This window comes from Zalophus californianus, chromosome 16, assembly GCF_009762305.2.
Source record: "Zalophus californianus isolate mZalCal1 chromosome 16, mZalCal1.pri.v2, whole genome shotgun sequence".
Lineage (NCBI taxonomy): Eukaryota > Metazoa > Chordata > Mammalia > Carnivora > Otariidae > Zalophus > Zalophus californianus.
This window is the reverse complement of record NC_045610.1, coordinates 41,962,145-41,986,820: the sequence shown is the minus strand read 5'-3', so window position 1 is coordinate 41,986,820 and position 24,676 is coordinate 41,962,145. Positions and strand designations below refer to the sequence as shown.

General features: G+C 41.2%; 1 protein-coding gene across 12 annotated transcripts in view; it reads left to right on the top strand.

The window, feature by feature from the left end:
* Nucleotides 1-24,676, top strand: part of BRCA1 (BRCA1 DNA repair associated) — a 67,316-nt gene that overhangs the window by 26,536 nt on the left and 16,104 nt on the right. For 6 of the 12 annotated variants that reach the window (XM_027624565.2, XM_027624568.2, XM_027624563.2 and 3 more), the window contains exons 10-16: nt 1,265-4,699; nt 5,093-5,181; nt 9,536-9,707; nt 16,292-16,418; nt 18,389-18,579; nt 19,900-20,210; nt 23,258-23,345. In XM_027624565.2, coding sequence (XP_027480366.1) covers nt 1,265-4,699; nt 5,093-5,181; nt 9,536-9,707; nt 16,292-16,418; nt 18,389-18,579; nt 19,900-20,210; nt 23,258-23,345 — 4,413 coding nt within the window. The remainder of the gene's footprint in view (nt 1-1,264; nt 4,700-5,092; nt 5,182-9,535; nt 9,708-16,291; nt 16,419-18,388; nt 18,580-19,899; nt 20,211-23,257; nt 23,346-24,676) is intronic. The other 6 variants (XM_027624569.2, XM_027624567.2, XM_027624572.2 and 3 more) reach the window with 5 other exon arrangements.

The window sequence follows — 24,676 nt, the reverse complement described above, 5'->3', positions numbered from 1 at the left end:
TCATCTTTTTTTTTAGCATTCTTTTATTTTTATTTTTTTTATTATTATGTTATGTTAATCACCATACATTACATCATTAGTTTTTGATGTAGTGTTCCACGATTCACTGTTTACATATAACACCCAGTGCTCCATGCAGTACGTGCCCTCTTCAGGACCCATCACCAGGCTAACCCAACCCCCCACCCCCACCCCCTCTAGAATCCTGTTTGTTTCTCAGAGTCCATAGTCTCTCATGGTTCGTCTCCCCCTCCGATTCCCCGCCCTTCATTTTTCCCTTCCTGCTGTTTTGTACACTGGTATTTATTTATTTTTTAAAAATTTTTTATTGTTATGTTAATCACCATACATTACATCATTAGTTTTTGATGCAGTGTTCCATGATTCATTGTTTGTTCATAACACCCAGCGCTCCATGCAGAATGTGCCCTCCTCAATACCCATCACCAGGCTAACCCATCCCCCTACCTTCCTCCCCTCTAGAACCCTCAGTTTGTTTTTCAGAGTCCATCGTCTCTCATGGTTCGTCTCCCCCTCTGACTTACTCCCCTTCATTCTTCCTCTCCTGTTATCTTCTTCTTTTTCTTTTTTCTTAAAATATGTTGCGTTATTTGTTTCAGAAGTACAGATCTGTGATTCAACAGTCTTGCACAATTCACAGCGCTCACCGTAGCACATACCCTACCCAATGTCTATCACCCAGCCACCCCATCCCTCCCACCCCCAACCATTCCAGTAACACTCAGTTTGTTTCCTGAGATTAAGAATTCCTCATATCAGTGAGGTCATATGATACATGTCTTTCTCTGATTGACTTATTTCACTAAGCATAACACCCTCCAGTTCCATCCACGTCGTTGCAAATGGCAAGATCTCATTCCTTTTGATGGCTGCATAATATTCCATTTGTACACTGGTATTTAAATATAGGGAGTATGAGTCGGAAGATAGAACAGAGCACTGTATATCTGATACCCAGTCTGCTTTTAGTTCACTGTCAGAGGTTAGGGAAATAGGAGGTGTGGTTTATGAACAGGAAGAATTCCAAAATTAAAGTTTTAAGTGTCCTGAGTGGAAATAATGAGAATCTAGATAAATAGGAATTCTATGAAAGTGCATGAGCTACATCTTCAGTATACTTGGTGGTTTCTGAGGTGTTTCTCTAAAAATAGCCAGGTGCTTTATTTCTAAGTTGTATTAAGTGTACATATTTTTTCATGATAATGCAGTTTTTAAGCACCTTGTTGTTTTTGTATACTTTCAGCTGCTTGTGAAATTTCTGAGGACATAACAAATATTGAACATCATCAATCCGGTAATAAAGATTTGACCACCACTGAGAAGCATGCAACTGAGAAGCATCCAGAAAAGTATCAGGGTATTTCTGTTTCAAACTTGCATGTGGAGCCATGTGGCACAAATACTCATGCCAGCTCATTACGGCATGAGAACAGCAGTTTATTACTCACTAAAGACAGAATGAATGTAGAGAAGGCTGAATTCTGTAATAAAAACAAACAGCCTGGCTTAGCAAGGAGCCAACAAAGCAGATGGGCTGAAAGTAAGGAAACACGTAATGATAGGCAGACTCCCAGCACAGAGAAAAAGGTACTTCTGAATGCTGATCCCCTGTGTGGGAGAAAAGAACTGAAGAAACAGAAACCTCCATGCTCTGACAGTCCTAGAGATTCCCAAGATGTTCCTTGGATAACACTGAATAGTAGCATACAGAAAGTTAATGAGTGGTTTTCCAGAAGTGATGAAATGTTAACTTCCGATGACTCACATGACGGGGAATCTGAATCGAATACTGAAGTAGCTGGTGCAATAGAAGTTCCAAATGAAGTGGACGGATATTCTGTTTCTTCTGAGAAAATAGACTTAATGGCCAGTGATCCTCAGGATGCTTTGATATGTGAAAGTGAAAGAATCCACACCAAGTCAGTAGAGAGTAATATCGAAGATAAAATATTTGGGAAAACCTATCGGAGGAAGGCAAGCCTCCCTAACGTGAGCCACACGAATGAAGATCTTATTATAGGAGCATGTCCTATAGAACCTCAGACAGCGCGAGCCCATCCCCTCACGAATAAAGCAAAGCGTAAAAGGAGAACTACATCAGGCCTTCATCCTGAGGATTTTATCAAGAAAGTAGATTTGGCCATTGTTCCAAAGACTCCTGAAGAGCTAGTTGAGGGAACCGACCAAATCGAGCGAAATGGTCATGTGATGAATATTACAAATAATGGTCCTGAGAATGAAACAAAAGGTGATTATGTTCAGAATGAGAAAAATGCTAACCTAACAGAATCATTGGAAAAAGAATCTGCTTTTAGAAGCAAAGCTGAACCGATAAGCAGCAGTATAATCACTATGGAACTGGAATTAAATAGCTCCAGTTCGAAAGCCCCTAAGAAGAACAGGCTGAGGAGGAAGTCCTCCACCAGGCACGCTTGTGCGCTTGAATTCGTAGTTAGTGGAAATCCAAGCCCACTTGATCATAGCGAACTACAGATCGATAGTTGTTCTAGCAGTGAAGAGATGAAACAACATCTGGACCAAATGGCAGTCAGACACAGCAAAACACTTCAGCTCATGGAAGATAAAGAACCAGCAACTGGAGCCAAGAAGGGTAGTAAGCCAGGTGAACAGATAAATAAGAGACTTGCCAGTCATGCTTTTCCAGAGCTAAATTTAACAAACGTACCTGGGTTTTTCCCTAACTGTTCAAGTTCTAATAAACCTCAAGAGTTTGTCAACCCTAGTCTTCGAAGAGAAGAAATAGAAGAGAGCCAAGGAACAATTCAAGTGTCTGATAGTACCAGAGATCTCAAAGAGCTGCTATTGAGTGGAGGAAGAGGTTTACAAACTGAAACATCTGTAGAGAGTACCAATATTTCATTGGTACCTGATACTGATTACGGCACTCAGGACAGTATCTCGTTACTGGAAGCTGACACCCTAAGGAAGGCAAAAACAGCACCAAATCAACGTGCGAGTCTGTGCGCAGCAATTGAAAACCCCAAGGAACCTATCCACGGTTGTTCTAAAGATGCTAGAAATGACACAGAGGGTTTTGCAAATCCATTGACATGCGAAGATAACCACACTCAGGAGACAAGCATAGAAATGGAAGAGAATGAACTTGATACACAGTATTTACACAATATGTTCAGGGTTTCAAAGCGTCAGTCATTTGCTTTGTTTTCAAATCCAGGAGATACAGAAAAGGACTGTGCAACGGTCTGTGCCCACTCTGGGGCCTTAAGGAAACAAAGTCCAAAAGTCACTCTTGAGTGTGGACAAAAAGAAGAAAATCAGGGAAAGAAAGAGTCTGAAATCAAGTATGTGCAGGCAGTTCATGCAACTGCAGGCTTTTCTGCAGCTAGTCAGAAAGCTAAGAAACCAGACGATTATGCCAAATGTAGCATAAAAGGAGGCGCTAGGCTTCATCAGTCATGTCAGTTCAGAGGCAAGGAAATTGAACTTATTGCAAATAACCATGGAATTTCCCAAAACCCTTATCATATACCACCACTTTCTCCCATCAGATCATCTGTTAAAACTCTATGTAAGAAAAACCCGTCAGAGGAAAGGTTTGAGCAACTTTCAATGTCACCTGAAAGAGCAGTGGGAAATGAGAGCGTCATTCAAAGTACAGTGAGCACAATTAGCCAAAATAACATCAGAGAAAGCACTTTTAAAGAAGTCAGCTCAAGCAGTGTTAATGAAGTAGGTTCCAGTACTAATGAAGTAGGCTCTAGTATTAATGAAGTAGGTTCCAGTGGTGAAAACATTCAGGCAGAGCTAGGTGGAAACCGAGGACCTAAATTAAATGCTATGCTCAGAGTAGGTCTTATGCAACCTGAAGTCTATAAGCAAAGCCTTCCTGTAAGTAACTGTAAACATCCAGAAATGAAAAGGCAAGGAGAAAATGAAGGCGTAGTTCTGTCTGTTAATGCAGATTTCTCTCCATGTCTAATTTCAGATAACCCCGAACAACCTATGGGAAGTAGTCGTGCTTCTCAGGTTTGTTCGGAGACACCCGATGATCTATTAAATAGTGACAAAATAAAGGGAAAAATCAGCTTTCCTGAAAGTGACATTAAGGAAAGATCTGCTGTCTTTAGCAAAAGTGTCCAGAAAGGAGAATTCAGAAGGAGCCCTAGCCCTTTAGATGATACACATTTGGCCCAGGGCCACCAAAGAGGGGCCAGGAAATTAGAGTCCTCAGAAGAGAACACATCTAGTGAGGAGGAAGAGCTTCCCTGCTTTCAACACTTACTATTTGGTAAAGTAACCAACACACCTTCTCAGTCTACCAGTCACAGTGTTGTTGCCACAGAGGGTCTGTCTAAGAAAACAGAGGAGAACCTAGACTCACTGAAGAGTAGTTTAAGGGACCTCAGTAACCAAGTCCCATCAGCAAAGGCATCCCAGGAACATCACCTTAGTGAGGAAGCGAGGTGTTCTGGTAGCTTATTTTCTTCACAGTGCAGTGCATTGGAAGACTTGACTGTTAATACAAATACCCAGGATCCTTTCTTGATGTTTGATCCTCCTTCCAAACAAGTGAGGCATCAGTCTGAAAACCTGGACGTTCCGAGTGACAAGGAATTGGTTTCAGATGATGATGAAAGGGAACTTGGCCTGGAAGAAGATAATCACGAAGAAGAGCAGAGTGTGGATTCAGACTTAGGTATTGGACCCAGGTTTTTGTGTTTGCCCCCGTCCGTATTCTAGAAATGAGCTAACTGTTGATGCCTTGTGGGGGAGCACGTTTTACAAGTTTCCAAGTGCAACTAAAGTCACTGCTTAAACTTTACACATGTTCCTCCTAAGGTACCTTTCCTTAGAAGTCCTTTACCCAACTAGCACATCTTCTTTGAGTGAGATCTCGTTGGTGGACTTGTTTCTGGTTTTCGTTGTTATGATTTCCAAGAGGAAATCCGGGTGTCCCAAAACAAGGAGTGTAATAATCATTTTGCATAACACGAAAGTGAAGTTTGTCTTGCCAATGGGAAGACATGGGTACAGCAAGTTGCAGTATGTGCTGTTTTTACATCTGAGGCTATTTTTATCATCATTTAAGGTGAAGTGGCATCCGGGTACGAGAGTGAAACAAGCCTCTCTGAAGACTATTCAGGGTTGTCCTCTCAGAGTGATATTTTAACCACTCAGGTAAAAAGCTTGTGTGGGTGTGTGTCTGTTGTGTCCTCAGCGTTTGGTAGCATGCATCCCACATTCTGACATTTGCTTGTATCATCTTTTAGAATTCATCCTTGTCTCCTCAAAGTAGATTGTAAGCATCTGAACGGAAGTCCTGCTGCCTTTTGTTTCATACACACACACATACATACTAGCTGGCTGAGAACACTCAATCCTGAATTTAATGAATAAGCTAAACCTTCAAAACCAATTCTCCCTATAGAAAAAATATCTATGAAAGCACTGCTGTATCAAAGAGAGGGGTGTGTTTGTTCTCGGGACCAAATTGGAACCTACAGAGTTCTCTTTCTGTTAGAGACAATCTAGCCTTTCGTTGTTTCGTGGAGATTTCTTTTTGTTTCTCTTCTAATCTGGTAGTTGTTTGTTCTTTGGTGCCTGTAAGTCCTCTTTTTTCTTTAAAAAAGAAAGAACACAATTTTACTTCCTGTATCTCATGGTCAAGACCAATATTGGGGTTACTTATGAATGGGATAAGAGCCTTGTCATATCTACGGCATTTGATAACATGAATATTTCAGTATGACAGAAAGAATAGTCTCGAAAAAGCACTCTATCACAGCGTTTAAAGATTAACACCATCATCTTCACAGAACAGGTAATAGTAGTTGCCCTCAGAGCAGGGAAGTAGAAAACTGGGAGGAGAAGGAAGAAGCCCTACTTTTCTCTGAATATCCTTTTGTGCCTTGAGTTTTATACCATGTGCATGCATTAATTATTTAAAATACTAAATTCTGGGGCGCCTGGGTGGCTCAGTTGGTTAAGCGACTGCCTTCGGCTCAGGTCATGATCCTGGAGTCCCGGGATCGAGTCCCACATCGGGCTCCCTACTCAGCGGGGAGTCTGCTTCTCCCTCTGACCCTCTTCCCTCTCGTGCTCTCTATCTCTCATTCTCTCTCTCTCAAATAAATAAATAAAATCTTTAAAAAAAATAAAATAAAAAATAAAATAAAATACTAAATTCTGTGGGTTACCCAGTAATTATTATTAATAACTTATTGATACATATTCTTCATTCTTCTTCCTGTATGTGCACAAGAGGATGTGTACACCTTACCTTTAAAAAATACTTATATCCTACTCCATGTACTTACATTGTAATGTTGTTTTTTCTGTCATGAAGTTTTCTTCAGTGATTCATTTTTAATTACATATGGTATTTTGTCTTTTGGGTAAGCCATGATTTATTCAACCTGTTGCTGAATATGAGGGTTGTAGGGTAAGAGGCACAGTTTGCTATTATGTACAGCACTATGGTAATATCTTTTATTTTTTTATTTTTTAAGTAATCTCTACACCCAACATGGGGCTTAAACTCACAATGCCAAGATCAAGAGTTGCGTGCTCCACTGACTGAGCCAGCCAGGCACCCCGATAGTAGTATCTTGATAGCTAAATGTTTGCCCAGTTCCCAGTGATTTCTTTAGTATAAATTCCTAGGACTGGAATGTTTGGTCTTTGATACATATTGTTACATTGTTCTTCAGAAAGACTGAACAAATGTGTATTCTTCCAGCCCCTGTGGTACTTGATGGTTCCCATTTCCCTGTATCTTTGCCAACACAGGTGGTATCCAGTTTTAAAATCTTCTAATTCTTGGCATTGCTGTGAGGACTATAGAAAGAAAGGGCTTGTCTTCTACTGCCCATTTTCTGTACAGAGCAGATCCCTCTAGGATTTAAACCTGGTCAGGAAGTCAGGAAGAAACCTGTTCCGTACCTGAGTTGTCACCAGTGTTCTCCCCGCCTACGGGATTGCCATGGTGACTAATGAACAAAAAGACTAAGGAGACCTTTTCTCTGCAACTCCTATGATTCTTTGTGGGTGTGGATTCGGGGCTCTGTTGACCTTTCACCAATGCCTTTCCCCTTTTTGTCCCTTGTGTTTTAAGATTGTAGGTCCCAATTTCTGATTCTGTCCAACCTCCTTGTTTTTCATATTCCTGATCTTATTCCCAGAGATAATGTCTATTCAAGATTCATTTTGCAAAGTGTTTATATCAAGCATTTACCCCAAAACAGACTTAAGGTCAGATTTCCTGGCTAACTTAAATCTAGAGTAGCACAGACAGACAAAATGATTGAAGTGGGATCTTTTCCCTTTATCTGTTTAAAAACTGAATTAAGGAGAAGTATATAGGAGATAGAGAAATCCTAATTTGGTACCATTAGTATCTGCTTTTAATCAAAGACTGATTAACTGTATTCATTCATTCATTCTTTCATTTCTGCATTAAACATTGACTAAGTACTTACTACTTGTTAGGCATCGGGAACACAAAAATGATGAAGAAAGGATTCCTCCCATCAAGAAGGGTCCAGTATTCCACTTCTATATACTAATGCATTAGCAGTATAACTGAGGTAGTGGGAGTTCATTCCTGATGGTAGATGTAGATGGTGGGGACTTCCAAAGGAGCCATTTGAGCTGGACCTCGAAAGAGAAGAATTTTTCCAGGTAGAAAGAGAAGGGAGGCAGCAATCAACGCAAAGACACAGAGGCATGAAATGTCCAGAAAGCACAGAGTTGTCCTGTGACTGGAAAACAGGGCATATGGGTAGTTTAGGGAAGAAATAAAAGATCAGGGTGTGAAAGGCCTTTTGGATGCTGTGCTTAGGAATTTGGACTTTATCCTGAGGGCAGTATGAGTAATAATTATATGGTGTTCAGAAGGTATTATCTGAGCAGTGGTATACCACTAAGGTCCTTATGGAAGAAAGAGACATGATAAACATGGCTTTTAAAGAACTTCCATAGTAATGCAGCTGTATTAAAATGAGATCAGAGTAGCATGTTGGGAATAGAAAAGAAGAATAGGGCTAATTCCAGAAACACTTAAGAATTAGAATTAAAAAAAAAAGAAAGAAAGCCTCAGTAAGCAATTTGGTTTTGGTCTCCCAAATATATCTGGGCAATTACCTACAAGGGAATTTAGGTTATAAAGTAATTCCTTTGGGGAAACCCAAAGGAAAGTTCTCTAATTACAGTTCTCCTGTTAACTATTTTTCCTGATTTTCTAACCTATTTAATGGCCACAGAGAGGTTCAGATGTGATGGTTGTGCCAGAAGTGACTAATAGGGCTTCAGAAGCTTATCAGATAGCTGTGCACTCGGTTTCCTTCCAGGTTTACTGAGGCAGCTCCAGGGCCAGGGTGTGATCAGCAACAGAACTACCCACAAGCACCACGTGGTGGCAATGGCACTGCTGCAGACGTTGGCCACAAGGCGGTCTCAGGGCAGCAGAGGAAGCCTTTGTGACACTGGGAATACGTTTTCTGGTCATGAAAACCTGAAAACTGTGAACTCGGTGTTGCGGGAGAAAGTAGATGGCTTGTTTTTAGTAGAGGGCAAAGTCATTTGCAAGGATCAGAAGCAACGGAGGGTGAAACAGTCTGTTTCCCTGGGGTTCGCTGGCAACCGTTGATGTTCCTTTTAACAGTGATGAAGAAATGTATGTTTTGGTAAGCTCTTTGCTTACCAAAAACCTAAGGCTTAGCAGATTTCTTCTTGAAATGGAGAAATAAACATCAGAAGCCCCATAAGCAAGAAGAGCCCATTTATTTTGAATTGAAAACAATAACTGTCCTTACAGGATTTCCCAGGGCTCTTTCTGCTAGATCCTTCCCTCCAGCAGGTGATCTCTAGGTACCCTCTCTGCATGCAGAATGGCAACACCATGAGGGCTCTAATCCCCAGCACTAGAACGTGTCTCGCATATAATAATGGTCAGTGAATAGTTGTTGAACAAATAGATAAATCAGTGGATTAGCTCTTTGCTCTCTCTTTTAGAAACTAAATGGTCAGAGAATCCCAGAAAAAGAGTCCTCACCAGCCAGAAATCAGACATTATTATATGGACTAATCCAAATCTCTTACGAGTACCACTGTCCCAAATCTATGAAACACAGCCTGTGTAAAATGTTAACAGAATCATGCTAATTTTAAATACCGTGTTTGAGTACCTTCATTGTCGTTGGTTTGTGGGTTTTTTGGGTTTTTTTGTTTTGTTTTTTGTTCCCTAGCTTTAAAAGAAAATAATCAGCTTTGAAAGGACAGCACAATAAAACCAAGTCTATTTGGGAGAGTTTGAGGAGTTTTATTTTCCCCACTCTAACATCATTCTGAAATAATTTCATGGGCATTAATTGCAGGAATATGGTTGGATTAAAAGGTGTTCAGCCAGAACTCATAATTCCATACGAGGTGGTTTTGGTTCCCATTCTAAAATTAATTCGTGTGACATATTATTGCTCTCTGGCAAGTTGCTAAAAGAGTGTGACTTTCCTGGTGTCATTTCTTGTGTTTACAGCAGAGGGATACCATGCAAGATAACCTGATAAAGCTCCAGCAGGAAATGGCCGAACTGGAAGCTGTGTTAGAGCAGCATGGGAGCCAGCCTTCTCACAGTTCCCCTTCCCTCATAGCAGACTCTTGTGCCCCGGAGGAGCTGCTCAATCTGGAACAAAACACATCAGAAAGAGGTTTGTCATATTGGCCAAGCTCTGGTATGTTAAGCAGAATTCTTCCTCCCTAAGCCTTTATCTTTCTAAAAGGAGTGGGCCTGGGGGGCCTGGGTGGCTCAGTTGGTTAAGCATCTGACTCTTGATTTCGGCTCCAGTCATAATCAGGGTCCTGGGATCAAGCCCCACAGCTGGCTCCGTGCTCAGCACAGAGTCTGCTTGTCCCTCTCCCTCTGCTCCTCCCCCTGCTCATGCTCACACTCTCTAGCTCTCGCTCTCTCAAATAAATAAATAAAATCTTTTAAAAAAGGGCGCCTGGGTGGCTCGGTTGGGCGACTGCCTTCGGCTCGGGTCATGATCCTGGAGTCCCGGGATCGAGTCCCTCATTGGGCTCCCTGCTCAGCAGGGAGTCTGCTTCTCCCTCTGACCCTCTTCCCTCTCGTGCTCTCTCTCATTCTCTCTCTCTCAAATAAATAAATAAAATCTTTAAAAAAATAAATAAATAAAAATAAAATAAAATCTTAAAAAAAAAAAGGGTAGGCCTAACTCCAACATTTTATGTTCTTTGCTCAGCATAGGTTTGCTGAGTCACTCTGTGGGTAATTTTATTTAGAGCCTTGCCTCTGGTCCCTGCTCACAGCTAATTTACCTTATAGAGTAACCAAGATAGTCATGAAGTATCATCGTCTGACTGAGTACCCACAATGAGGAGATGCTATGGGGAGCCCATAGGAAAGTGAGTGTGATAGGGGAGACTGGAAATAGACAACCCTTCATTCTAGAAAGCTTAGAAAAAAACAACACTCAGACTTAGTCTTTTAACAGTGGTGTCAGGTCCGAAAGCCCTATTTTTTTTTTTTTAAGATGTTATTTATTTATTTGACAGAGAGAGACAGCGAGAGAGGGAACACAAGCAGGGGGAGTGGGAGAGGGAGAAGCAGGCTTCTGGCCGAGCGGGGAGCCCAATGCGGGGCTCGATCCCAGGACCCTGGGACCATGACCTGAGCCAAAGGCAGACACTCAACGACTGAGCCACTGAGGTGCCCCAAAAGCCCTATTTAATGTGTGTTCTGGTTTTGAGAGAGAGCTGTCCTAGGTGTCAGGAATTGCACCATGATCCACAAAAAGTCCAGTTATGCAGGAGAGGCAGGTGCTTTATAACAGCATTGTGGTTATCAAGACCAGATGGACCTCTGAGAGAAGGCATTTGGAGTAACCAAGCAGCTTGGAATTGATCAGAGCTGACTTCCCGTAGGAAGTGAGCAATGGGGGCATCTGGGTGGCTCCGTCGTTAAGCACCTGCCTTCGGCTCAGGTCGTGATCCCAGGGTCCTGGAATCGAGCCCCACATCGGGCTCCCTGCTCGGCGGGAAGCCTACTTCTCCCTCTCCCACTCCCCCTGCTTGTGTTCCCTCTCTCGCTGTCTCTCTCTGTCAAATAAATACATAAAATCTTTAAAAAAAAAAAAAGAAAAGAAAAAATGAGCACTGAGCTGAGAAATAACGTGGCATAAATGAAGGAAAGTGAGCTGAAAGTTTGAAGCCTTTAATTGGACAGACCCTTGTGGAAGACAGCACATCAGGCAGGTTGTAAACAGGGGCAGATCAGCAGACACGTGTGAGAGGCTGTGCGCAGGCACGGATTCCACAGGGGAGCTGCTGCTTAGGGACAGGCAGGTGTGGTGAGCCCTCCCAAAGTGTTCTTCACTGCTGTCTCCATGATGCCTACCCAGCTAACTTAGTGTGAAGGTTTCTTCTTCGTTGCTTCCCACTGCAGCCCTGCTGGGGGCCTTAGGGCCTGCCTTTTCGTCTTTCTAGGAATTCAAGTCTTAATTCTCCAGAATAGTGTGGCCCTGGTCCCAGAATGTGCCTTGCAGTATTTTTGTGTTCAGGGAGAAACAGTAGTTCATGCATGAGAAGCTGGGGACTCTGTTGCTATGGCAGTGGTTCAAAATGTATTTCCTTAAATGCGTTCTTTGTAACCGTACCTTCATTTAGTCATCTCCCAGATAATGAAGCCCAAAGTCTTGTCCCCAGCACAGTTCTCTTCTTTGGGGTGCTTTCAGCATCTTCAGTCTAAAAACAGACTAGACTTTCCATGTTAATGCACAACATAGAAAATGTTATTGTCTGGCTTTGAATATGTGTATGTCTACTGTCTCCTCTTTGGAGTGTTGTGTGTGCACATTTATTTTTTCCTGAAGATCTGCAGACAATGTGTTTCTTGTGGCTTTCTTTCATTTTAAAATTTCATAAGTGCTATTTTTTTATACATTATGCTTTACTATGGATTTGAAAACCTTTTTGGAAATTTCTTCTGAATCCCTGTATAACATTTTTGTCAGGGGCTTTTATTCTATCCTTTATAGTAAACTTATTCATAGTCTTCTTTCTCATGAAATTATAGCATCCTCAGATTTCTGAGGTAGGTGGGTAAATGTTGAAGCAGAGGGAGAAGCAGGCTCTCCCCTGAGTTGGAAGCCTGATGTGGGACTTGATCCCATGGCCCCAGGATCATGACCTGAGCCGAAGGCAGATGCTCAACTTAAGGCTCCCCTTAAGCAAACTTCTTGATCTAGGAAGGGTAGTTTCGTTTACCTTCAGCTGTATGGACATGTTTTTTAATGTGCTTTTTATTTTTGGATAATTTTAGATTTACAGAAAAGTAGCAATGTTAGTACAGAGAGTTCCTGCTGGAATTCTACCCCTTACCTAGTTTTGGTTTCCCTAATATCATCCTACATTACCATGGTGCTTTTGTCAGACCCAAAAAACCAACGTTGGTACATTACTAGTAACAAATAAAACTCTAGACTTATTTGGATTTCACCAGTTTTTATTTTTAAGATTCTATCTATATATAAAATATATAATTTAAGATCCTATATATAAATATAAATTTTATATATATATATATTTTAATCTCTGGATGGCAGGATTATGGGTATTTAAGATCTTTTTTTTTTTTTTTAAGATTTTATTATTTGAAGGACACTTGGGTGGCTCAGTTGGTTAAGCATCTGCCTTTGTCTCAGGTCATTATCCTGGGACCATAGGATCAAGTCCCATATCGGGCTCCCTACTCAGGGGAGAGCCTGCTTCTCCCTCTGCCTGACGCTCCCTCTGCTTGTGCTCTCTCTCTCTCTCTGGCAAATAAATAACATCTTAAAAAAAGTAAAATAAAGATTTTATTATTTGAGAGGGAGCACAAGCGGGGAGAGGGGCAGAGGCAGAAGCAGACTCCCCACTGAGCAGGGAGCCTGCTGGTGCAGGGGCAGGGCTCAGGGGGCTGGATCCCAGGACCTCGGGATCATGATCTGAGCCAAAGGCAGATGCTTAACCAACTGAGCCACCCATGTGCCCGATCCAATATTCTTAAAATGATGAAAGCCCTTTTACTAGAGTCTTTACATCAAATGTTCTGCCCTTAGCATAAATCTGTCCTGGAGTTTACCTAGGGGTCATTCCGAAGCCTGCATATTTTTGTGCAAATGTGTGTCCTTACCCGTTATAAATTATGTGTACTTCCCTCTACAGGTAAAGCTGTTTCATATCAGGCACTTTGTTGGGTTTTTTTCCTCCTGGATTACCTGTCATTCATGAAGCAAACGTTAGCATTTGTAAGATCACAGTCCGTTACGGTGGAAGTGATTTTCAGACGCATCTGAGCTTTTCTGTTGCGCAGTATGTTCATTCCTGAAAGCACTTGTTAAAAATTCCCAGGCTTCTGCCCTGAAAATTCTCAATCAGTTGGGGTGGGTGGGTTATGTACTTTTTAAAACTGAATTTCATTCCTGTACTTTGTAGTTCATCATTTCTTTTTCTTTTTTCTTTTCTTTTCTTTTATTTATTTGACAGAGAGACTGCGAGAGAGGGAACACAAGCAGGGGGAGTGGGAAAGGGAGAAGCAGGCTTCCCATGGAGCAGGGAGCCCAATGCGGGGCTCGATCCCAGGACCCTGGGATCATGACCTGAGCCGAAGGCAGGCGCTTAACGACTGAGCCACCCAGGCGCCCCTGTAGTTTATCATTTCTTTCTTTTTTTTTTTTTAAGATTTTATTTATTTATTTGACAGAGAGACACAGCGAGAGCAGGAACACAAGCAGGGGGAGTGGGAGAGGGAGAAGCAAGCTTTCCGCCGAGCAGGGAGCCCGATGCGGGGCTCGATCCCAAGACCCTGGGATCATGACCTGAGCCGAAGGCAGACGCTTAACGACTGAGCCACCCAGGTGCCCTAATTTATCATTTCTTAGAACTGAATTTCATTTTAGGTTGTGTATTTTGTAGTTTATCATTTCTTATATCTTTCCTTCTTCCCTGATGTTTTTTCCTTTGATCCCCCCCAATACTTTGCATAATTCTTAGTACATAATAGGCAGTCAGTAAGTTTATTAAATGCTTGGTCTAGCCCATATTCCCTACCCATGAAGAATATAATAGGTTAAGACCCCCAGAAGAGGGGGTGATTTAAGAGGGACTGTTCCAGGACTTGGGCTCTGGGTCCTGCTTTATGAAATAAGGATTAAGGAAGAAGAGCAGAAAACTTTTGCCCTGGGTTTTTTGTATACTATTGAGTTATCGAATCCAACTCAGGTTAGTTTAATTTCTTTGTAGTTTGAGCCTTATTGTCTTGAAAAGAGTGGGGCACCTAGTGGCTCAGTCAGTTAAGCGTCTGACACTTGGTTTCGGTTCAGGTTGTGGTCTCAGGGTCCTGGGATTGAGCCCCATGGGGCTCTGTGCTCAGCTAGGAGTCTGCTTGGGATTCTCTCCCCCCTGTCTGCCCCTGACCCTGCTCTTGAATTCTTGTACATGCTCTCTCTCTCTCTCTCTCTCTCTCTCTCTCAAATAAATAAATCTTAAAAAGAAAAAAAAGAGCAACTCATATGCCAAATGTTTAGACCATGGAACGACTGTAATATCTGTGTTTGTGTCGGAGACTATCCCCTCCACCCCTGTACTCTTTCACTTTTTTTTTTTTTTTTAACCCCTTTCCAGTGTTTAATTGTTTGGTGTGATTCCTTAAAGACTACACATTACCCTTTTTTTTTTTTAAGATTTTATTTATTTTTGACAGAGAGAGTGTACAAGCAGGGGAAGCAGCAGGGAGAGGGAGAAGCAGCAGACTCCCTGCTCAGCAGGGAGCCCGATATGGGGCTCGATCCCAGGACCCTGGGATCATGACTTGAGCCGAAGGCAGGCGCTTAACCGTCTGAGCCACCCAGGCACCGCTACACATTACCTTTTATCAACTATCACCCTGTACTTGGGGGGAAATGATACACAGTTGAAAGAAAAACCTGCTGGGCGCCTGGGTGGCTCAGTCGTTAAGCGTCTGCCTTCGGCTCAGGTCATGATCCCAGGGTCCTGGGATCGAGCCCCACATCGGGCTCCCTGCTCAGCGGGGAAGCCTGCTTCTCCCTCTCCCACTCCCCCTGCTTGTGTTCCCTCTCTCGCTGTCTCTCTCTCTCTGTTGAAAAATAAATAAAGTCTTTAAAAAAAGAAAAAAGAAAGAAAAACCTGCTGGTTCACTGTAAGACTGCTTGCTTCCAGCAGTTGGGAGTTCCTGTGTTCCTAGAAGGGCACAGGTCCAAAAAAGACAGGCATAAAGCACACTAGAAATACTGCATTTGAGGAATGACTTGGGAGGTCAATGATTATTTCCCCCCAAGCTACCCAGTGACTTAAAAAACAATTTAATTAATATAGCCTTTGTTTAAAATTTTCTACCTTGATTTATGCATTTGAGCTTTTCTAATAAAAGCTCAAAATAAATTACAGTCGTCAGTGATTTTTTAATGGGTAGAAGACATTTGTAGTTTTAAGTGTTTGTTTTTGCTTTTTAAAAGATTTCTGCCTTGAAGGCATTTCCTAGAAAGCAATGGTACAATAATACATTTGGAGGAATTAATAAATAAAAAGGACGCACTAAGGTGCCAGAACTTTGCCTTGGGTCTGTTGTGTTTTCCTTTTCCTGTGCCATTTCATCAGCAGTTCCATAGATTACTTCAAAGTTCCTTATCAGTCAGCGCCTTGGATTTTGTGTGTGTTGGTTTTTTTGGTTTGCTTTTCTTCTCAGTCATTGAAAAAGGGAAGCAAAATGTTACCTTTGTTTTCTTTCTCATCCAACCTCTCCCCTGGTTCCCTACACGTGCAAAAAGCTCAAGCCCTCATCCTCTACAGTCTTTGGTGTGGAGGCAGTAGAGAATGTGTTTTGTGCTTTCCAGTACTTTCTCTTCCCTGTTATCTAAGGGAATTTCAGGATAATTTATTTTGCTGCAGAGATTAAAAATTCATTTCCTATTCTTGTTTCCTTATCATTCAGGGCCAAAAAATGTATGTTTTTTTCCAGCCTCGTCTCAGCCAGGTATCTTCATTTACTCCGTCCTAAAGTGTTTCCTTTCATTGTCCCTACTATTTTTGAGTTATTTAGTTTCATCTGGTGCTGCATCACTTACGTTTACAAAATTCTGTCTGATATACTTGTTTAAAAACTAATTTGATTGTCACAGGTTGCTGCTTTTGAAAAAAATCGATATCCTCATCTGAATTACCACCATCAGGACAAAGCAGTAAAGTAGATTTCTTTGTTTTCTCATTCCATTTAAAGCAGTATTAACTTCAGAGAAAAGTAGTGACTATCCTATAAGCCAGAATCCCGAAAGCCTTTCTGCTGACAAATTTCAAGTATCTCTGGATAGTTCCACCAATAAAAATAAAGAACCAGGAACGAGAAGGTAAGAAGTAATAAGTGTCAAGTTGTAGTATCTAAGTAACATCTTTACTTATATTGAACTCTTATTATTAAATTTTTTTCACCATCCTTTTTCTGGTTTTTTGTAAAAAACCATTTCTAACCTCTCATTGCCCCAGGACACTTCTTTTGTTTAATTGCACATAGGTTTTCTGGATCTATACAGGGCATGAGCTACGAGGCCAGAAATGCACAGTAGATTTGTCCCTTTTGAAGGGCAGGATAAAATACAGAACTGAAACCTAAACAAGCCTGGGAGCTGAGGTAGACCAGCAGCCCTTGGCCCTGATTGAACTTTTGGCCTCTCTAGAAAAAGTTTAACTATTGATGTACCCCAGGAGAATTCAGAATATCTTTCAGGGATGTCTATGCAAATCATTATTGAGATAAGACTGTGTAGCACTTCATATTTTCAAAAGTACTTTATCTGCTTCCTCATTGGATCTTTACAATGCTGTGAGGGTAAAAGAACAAGTAGGGACTGTTCTTCCTATTTGATAGTGCAGGACAGAACCTCAGAGCCATCAGAGTCCTGCATCTTACCACTCTAGGAAGGAAAAAGAATTCATATTTATTGAGTTCCTACTGTGTGTAAGTATACTTTTATTTTTTGTCTTCCTGAAAATAGTGACAAGTTGTCGATAATCTAATCATAATATCTTTCAAGCCTCTTGAACTAAGGATATATTTTTGAGGCTGGGAGACTGACATTGTGGCTGTGACAGAGAATGCAAAGATCTGGCCTCCACAGGCGCTAGCCCATGTTTAGAGGGAATGACCTCATTGCCATGTTTTAATCAATTGAGCTAACCATCCATTTAATATTTACACTAAATATTCCTGTACCTCCTCCTCCTCCCCAGTGTACCCTACAGAGACATCTATTAAAGAACCTACACATTGGAGCGCCTGGGTGGCTTAGACAGTTAAGGGTCCAATTCTTGATCTCAGCCCAGGTCTTGATCTCAGGGTTGTGAGTTCAGGCCCCACATTGGGCTCCGTGCTGGGGTGGAGCCTACATAAAATATGTATTTCATATATATTGAATATATATTTTATATATATATGGAAAGAAAAGAAAAAGTACCTACACATTGATTGAATATCCTCTCTCTACTAGACTGAGAGCGGCGATTTGGGTTTTGCTCATCTTTAATGCACAGGGCCTACTTTTATTGCCTGACTTGTAGTAAACACCCAATAATTTAATAGACAATTATTTATTTTAGTTATTAACATTATTATGTTACAATATCTTATATAATCCATTATAATAGACTGTATATTATAATAATTTTATTTGATTTTTTAATAACCATTGTTATTTAAAGGAAACTCTTAATAATGCATTTGAGGATGAATTCCTCATATCTCTTAAGTATCCTTTAAATCTGTTGCTAAGTATCTTATTCTGCAAAGCCCTAAGCAGCTGAAAGAGTGGAGGACAGAATCACTGGGCGCGCAGTACTTTACAGCTGGCTTTTGTTTTGAGAATGGCTTTGGACATTGAAAAGACAGGAGATAGGGATGATTCTGTGAATTCTGCTAAAATTGGGTAGAAAGAATGAGTGTAAAAATGTCAAAATTAATCAGCTTTCTATATTCATGAGAGATCTGATTCTAATACATCCATTTGGACTCAAGTGGAATAGCGTATAGAATTTGATTGAGTGAGTGGCAGTGGAGAATTTGGTGAAATTTGCTGACACGCTTTTAAACAGCTGAGAGATATCCTGCCTCAGCCCAGGCCGTAAGGGGAGCTGTTATGTCAGCCCTGACACATTGGCAGGCTTCATGAATCCAGACTTCTGGGCAGTCACTCGGGTTCTTTTTTCGCTAGTCATTCCCCATCTCCCTGACAGTGAACTGTTCCACTTGTGCGTCCGCTGCCTGGGAAGTATGATGAGTCCTTTCACAAACTGTGTTGGTATGTTTCTCCCTTCATCCTTCTAGGTCTTCCGCTTCTCAGTCCCAGTTGTTAGATACTAAGTGGTATGTGCACAGCAACCCAAGGATTCTTCAGAACACAAACTGCCCTTCTCAAGAGGAGCTCATTAAGGTTGTCAGTGTGGAGGAGCAACAACTGACCAAGTCAGAGGCGCAAAATTTCATGGAGCAGTCTGATTTGCCAAGACCAGATCTGGGTACTGTTTCATCTGTTCTAATGGAGAAAACAATGTCTGTTTTACTTTGAATCTGACCTAAGGTTATTTTGGTTAACCAACTTTTCAGATGTCTAGCATGTCTAATCTATCTATAATGAATGCTTTTCTTATACTTAAACCCATTTTAGAAAAATAGCTTGAATATTAATCCAAATTGACATGAAAATTTTTGCAGCTCTTAATCTGTCTTTATTGGTTTAACTCTAACAGTTTTGAGGATGGGAGAGTCTTGTGTGCTCTAAGTATTTTATTTCAACTGTTAAGTAAGAATTCTAGGGTCCTAGGGCGCCTGGGTGGCTCAGATGGTTAAGCGTCTGCCTTCGGCTCGGGTCATGATCCCAGGGTCCTGGGATCGAGTCCCGCGTCGGGCTCCCTGCTCCTTGGGAGCCTGCTTCTCCCTCTGCCTCTCTCTCTCTCTCTCTGTCTTTCATGAATAAATAAATAAAATCTTTAAAAAAAAAAATTCTAGGGTCCTAGGGGTGCCTGGCTGGCTTAGTCAGTAGAGGATACAACTCTTGATCTTGGGATCGTGAGTTTGAGCCCCTCACTGGGCATAGAGATTACTTAAAAAAAATAATAAAATAAAGTAAAAAATAAAGAATTCTAGGGCCCTAGAATAAAGTTTTCAGTCTGTCCTTTATTGAAAAATGAGTCAAATCTCCAAAGTAAGCTCTCATTTTATGAATTAATGAATATAAATGACTATTTTATGCCTTATAAATCACTTTAAATGAATGGTGTGTTTTATGGCTTATAAATCAAAGTTTTAATCAGTAAAGAAAGTTTTAAATTAGTCCTCAAAAACACATTATCATAAAAGGTGCTCTTTGGCACCTAAATGTTGTATTTGGCCGTGTTCATTAAGGTCATTTTAGGAATCTCACATGTTCTCTTTATGCTTACTTCCTGATGGAGTGACATTTTCTGAAGTGTTTCAGGAATGGTCTTCTATTTTTAATTTGGCAATGATATCTGATGATTTATTAAGTCAGAAAGACAATGATATAATGGATAAAGAACAATCAAGTATTTGTCTAATTTTTCAAAATTGTTCTTCCTTACAAAAGTACCATGTTCTTTATAGTCATTGATAAAAACTTGGAGAGTATATAGGTAATAAAAAATTTGAAAAGAATATTTAAAGTTACTTGTATTCCTGTCATTAGCAATAAAATGCTGCTCTATTTTTTTAGTCAGTTGACTTAAACTTTTTATTTTTAAAATACAGAATCATGAAGACTATTTGTAATTCAAGATTCATCATCATGTGGGTTAAACTTCTTCCCCTGTGCCTTTCAGAGGGAACCCCTTACCTCGAGTCTGGAATCAGCCTCTTCTCTGATGACCCTGAGTCCAATCCCTCTACAGACAGAGCCCCAGAGCCAGCTCATATTAGCAGCATGCCAACTTCAACCTCTGCATTGAAGTTACCCCACTTTCAAGCTGAAGAATCAGCCAAGAGTACAGCTACTTTCCATATTGCTAGTACTGCTGGGTATAATACGAGGGAAGACAGTGTGGGCACGGTGAAGCCAGAAGTTATATCTTCAATAAAAAGAGTCAACAGAAGAATATCTATGGTGGCATCAGGCTTAACACCAAAAGAATTTGTGAGTGTATTTATGTATCTCCATAACAACAGAGACTTCTTAACATATTGCAAATAGTTTGAAATAGGTACTGGCAACGAATAACTATAGGGAGAAATCTAGGAACCAAGATCGATTCTATGTAATCTTATTTCCATTGCTAATCTCTGAAGATTGGGACCTAGATAAAGCTGTAGCACGGACTATTTTGTATATATTTAATTAAGAAAATAATTATTAAGTATTAGCAGAAAGGTTATAGTTTTGGGTAGAATATAGAGCTTTTTAATTTTAATTTTTTTTATCTAAAAAAAACAAGTATAGTTTTAATCCCCAGAGGAAACACCCTGGTTATATCTGAGTGAACTTACGAGCATAATTAACTAAATCCAACTTCCAAGCAAACGGACAGATAGTGGCATTTCTCCAGTGTTTGTCTTTATCCTGGCTTGTAATACAGTTATTCATTAACCTGCTCTTTCAGTTCTTTTTTTTTTTTTTTTTTTAAGATTTTATTTATTTATTTGACAGAGAGAGACACAGTGAGAGAGGGAACACAAGTGGGGGGGGGTGGGAGAGGGAGAAGGAGGCTTCCCGCCAAGCCGGGAGCCCGATGCCGGGCTCGATCCCAGGACCCCGGGATCATGACCTGAGCCAAAGGCAAATGCTTAACGACTGAGCCCCCCAGGCGCCCCCCGCTCTTTCATTTCTGCCCTACAGCACCCCTTCCCTGTTAGGATTTGACATGTCCTTGGGCCCCTGGTATCAGAAATAGGAATTGTTTCACATTATAGAGAAAAATATCCATTAAAATATTAAGACTACTAAAAATTTTGTTTCTGCTTGGGCTGAGGGTAGATTTCAGACATCATAGGAAATTGACCTCCCTGGTAATTAATCACCATTGGTATCCTTTCATAATAAAGTAGCTGAATGAATATTTCTTTAAAATCATAAGATAACACACCAGCTTATCAGATGGTTGCAATAGTGGGTGCCATTTATTGCACTCTGAGAGATGACCCGGTCATTCTTTTTTTTTTAAAGATTTTATTTATTGGGCGCCTGGGTGGCTCAGTCGTTAAGCGTCTGCCTTCAGCTCAGGTCATGATTCCAGGGTCCTGGGATCGAGCCCCGCGTCGGGCTCCCTGCTCCGCGGGAAGCCTGCTTCTCCCTCTCCCACTCCCCCTGCTTCTGTTCCCTCTCTCGCTGTGTCTCTCTGTCAAATAAATAAATAAAATCTTTAAAAAAAAAAAAAAAGAATGAGAGCTAGCACGAGAGGGAAGAGGGTCAGAGGGAGAAGCAGACTCCCTGCTGAGCAGGGAGCCCGATGTGGGACTCGATCCTGGGACTCCAGGATCATGACCTGAGCCGAAGGCAGTTGCTTAACCAACTGAGCCACCCAGGTGCCCTGACCCGGTCATTCTTAAATATCTTTCTTTTTTTTTTTTTTTAATGTTTTATTTGTTTATTCATAAGAGTCAGAGAGAGAGAGGCAGAGGCAGAGAGAGAAGCAGGCTCCCCGCCTAGCAGGGAGCCCGATGCAGGACTCGATCCCAAGACCCTGGGATCATGACCCGAGCCGAAGGCAGATGCTCAACCATCTGAGCCACCCAGGCGCCCCTCTTAAATATCTTTCTTAATATATCCTTCCTAGAATCATTTCTTGTCCTCTCTATAGGTAGTGGCTCGGGGGCCAAATGTATCCCACTACTAAAAGAGCAGAATAACCTGTGTCTGCCCTAGTAGATACAGTAAATAAATTTTCATCAATAATGCTAGAATTCCCGTCTTACAACCATGCGCCTAGATCAGCTGTTTGTTCTGAAAATTCATACCTTTGTCTGCTTATATTGCTCTTGATCATTTGCCTATACATCTAGAATTCCCATTTATTCATTGAAAATTAGCATTCCCCTTTCCTTTGTTTTGTGAGTTCAGCTTTTCAGAGAGGCTAAAATGATCTAATCTTTTCTTGCCATGGACAGCTCGGAGCTGCAGATTAGACTGTAAGTGACTTGGGTACGTGTTGTCTTTAGGCAAGCCAAGGAGAAAACTTTTCAGCTCCATTCAGACTTGCTGAAGTGTGGTAAATTTATTATGAAAGCTGCTGACTGTAGTACACATGATTAATTCCAAAGCCTGTATTAAGATGATCTTTTCAGCAGTTGCTCTCCTAACTGAACACTGTTTCAAGGCTGGGATTTCAGCAATTAATCAGTTCAGAATTGCTAATGAACCTGGCAGAGGGCAGTGGCAAAAGGGGGAGGATGTCATTAGCTTCTCTAGCCTCCCTTTTGCAGTGCCCTGTGGCAGTAGGAAGCAAGGCAGCTTGAAAGAAAGATGCCTGCTCTCCATTGCAGTATTGCGTAGCACAGAAATATTGGCATGGGTGGCCATGACTAGTACATGATGGCCTTTGGGAAGCAAAGTTGTTTACCAAACAGTAGCTACTGATTATGTCAGCTGTCCGTTATGGAACTGGTTAATCCCTTTTACTATTTATTGATTTTTATTTGGTTGATAGATAATAGCTAGAAGGCTGGAGCTTTCTTTTGGGAAGCATCTGAGTCTCCTCCAATCCTTATCCTTAAGAGGAATTGATAGCTTTTGCACTGACCTTTAGAAGCGTCTTGACTTGAATGTTTTGTAACTATCAGAGGGTTGAACCTTGTTTTTCAGCCACATATCTGTGGCATAACTTTCTGAATAGGCTGGTTACCTCTTGACTCATAAAGTGTAGGCTGAGAAACCTAAATTGTAGTAGAGTATCACTCTGCAAAGCAACTGTCTTAGGGAATCAAATGATACCTGCTATTAAAGGGAAAAATTATTATTTTGAATCCTGTATTGTAATTCCATGTCTGTGAGCACAGACTATTTTAGAATGTTTTCCTTTGATTTCTACATAATTTTTATTAAATTACTATTTATTTTGGGACTTCAGGCATGTTCGAATAAAAGGGATGTACCTTTTGTGAGGAAAATGGAGAGTCAAAGCTAGGGTAACAGTCTAAGCTGTGTACTAGAGGTAATTGATTATAATGTAATATTTGATTTGATTTCAGATGCTTGTGCACAAGTTTGCCAGAAAACACCACATCACTTTAACTAATCAAATTTCTGAAGAGACTACTCATATCATCATGAAAACAGGTATACCAAGAGCCTTACAGAGCATGTTGCATCTGCTGCATAAAACTACATGAAAAAATGGGAGAATTGTTAAGCAAAAGCATGGATGACAGTCTTCCATCAATCAATCAGTTATTTATGAAAGAAAAATAATAGTTTTGCTCTGTCCTGACCCCCTTTGGTTTGGGTTAAGATTTGGAGAGTAGTGAGCCAGAATGGTGAGCCACTTCTCATCCACCCTGCCTCAACCACCCTGTGTGAGGGGCTCTCTGATAAGGCAGAGCCCAAGTCCTGGAAGAACACGTGGGGCAAAGAGAGGAATGAAGCAAGTTCGCACTCAAACTCCGGGCATTTGGAAATGCTCGCTCCGTGTCCACTCCATGTCCTAGCTCCACTCACACACCCGGATTGAGTGTGCTTAACAGTTTTTCAAGAAGCAAGTCCACTCTCAGCTCTGAGGTAGCCTAGCGTATGAACCAGGAAAAAGAGAAGGGGAAAATTCACTTGTCCTACACCTTCCTCTTTTTCAATCTTCACTTTGGCTCGTGTGATAACGGAGACTTCAGAGGCTTTTAGCTAAACCTAAGTAAACATTTCAGCGCTGCTGAAAAAGCCCATTTGAAATTGGGCCTTATGAACATAAGCCTCGTGTCCAGAGCAAGTGAAGTGTAGATTCGGACCCCTGCACTGCCTCTTCTGTGGGAGGGACTGCCTGAAAGATAATGTGCTCTGCTTTGAGCACTATGCTTTCTTTTTAAGCTGGTCACTGACCACCTAGAGTGTTTCTCCAGAGGTAGATGATGAGGATGGGGGAAAGGAATAAAAAGCAGTATTATTTGAAGAACAGGGGAAAGAATGGAAAGACTGAAGGCAACAAGCCAGCTGTCTTCCAATATTCAGAGAGCTGCTTTCTGGAAGAGGAGATGGACTCACTTGTTGCCTTCCAGAAAGCAGAGTGGTGCATGCAGCACCCAGAAGATACAGACTGTAGCTCAAGTCTTGAAACCTTCTGAAGAGAAGTGACTTTGGAAATATGGTGGCCCTCTCCAGGATGTTTCTGTCATATAGCTGTTGGCGCTTGAACATAAGGGTCCAGGCTCCATGGCAGGGACACAGTGCCTTAGAACCTCAAAGATCTTAGGTTTCTAAGGTGCAAAGGCTGTACCACAGGGTCAGAGGATAATGCTTACAGGAATCAGGTGCCAGGACAAGGTACTTTGAACTAAGTACTATTTTAGAGATGAATGTCATTAAAATTTAATATATCTTAAGCTATAGTTTTGGATCAGAGCTGCTGAAAGGTAAAAACTTTAAAATGCAAATTAAATTTAAAGTAGTTCGGTCTTGGGGCG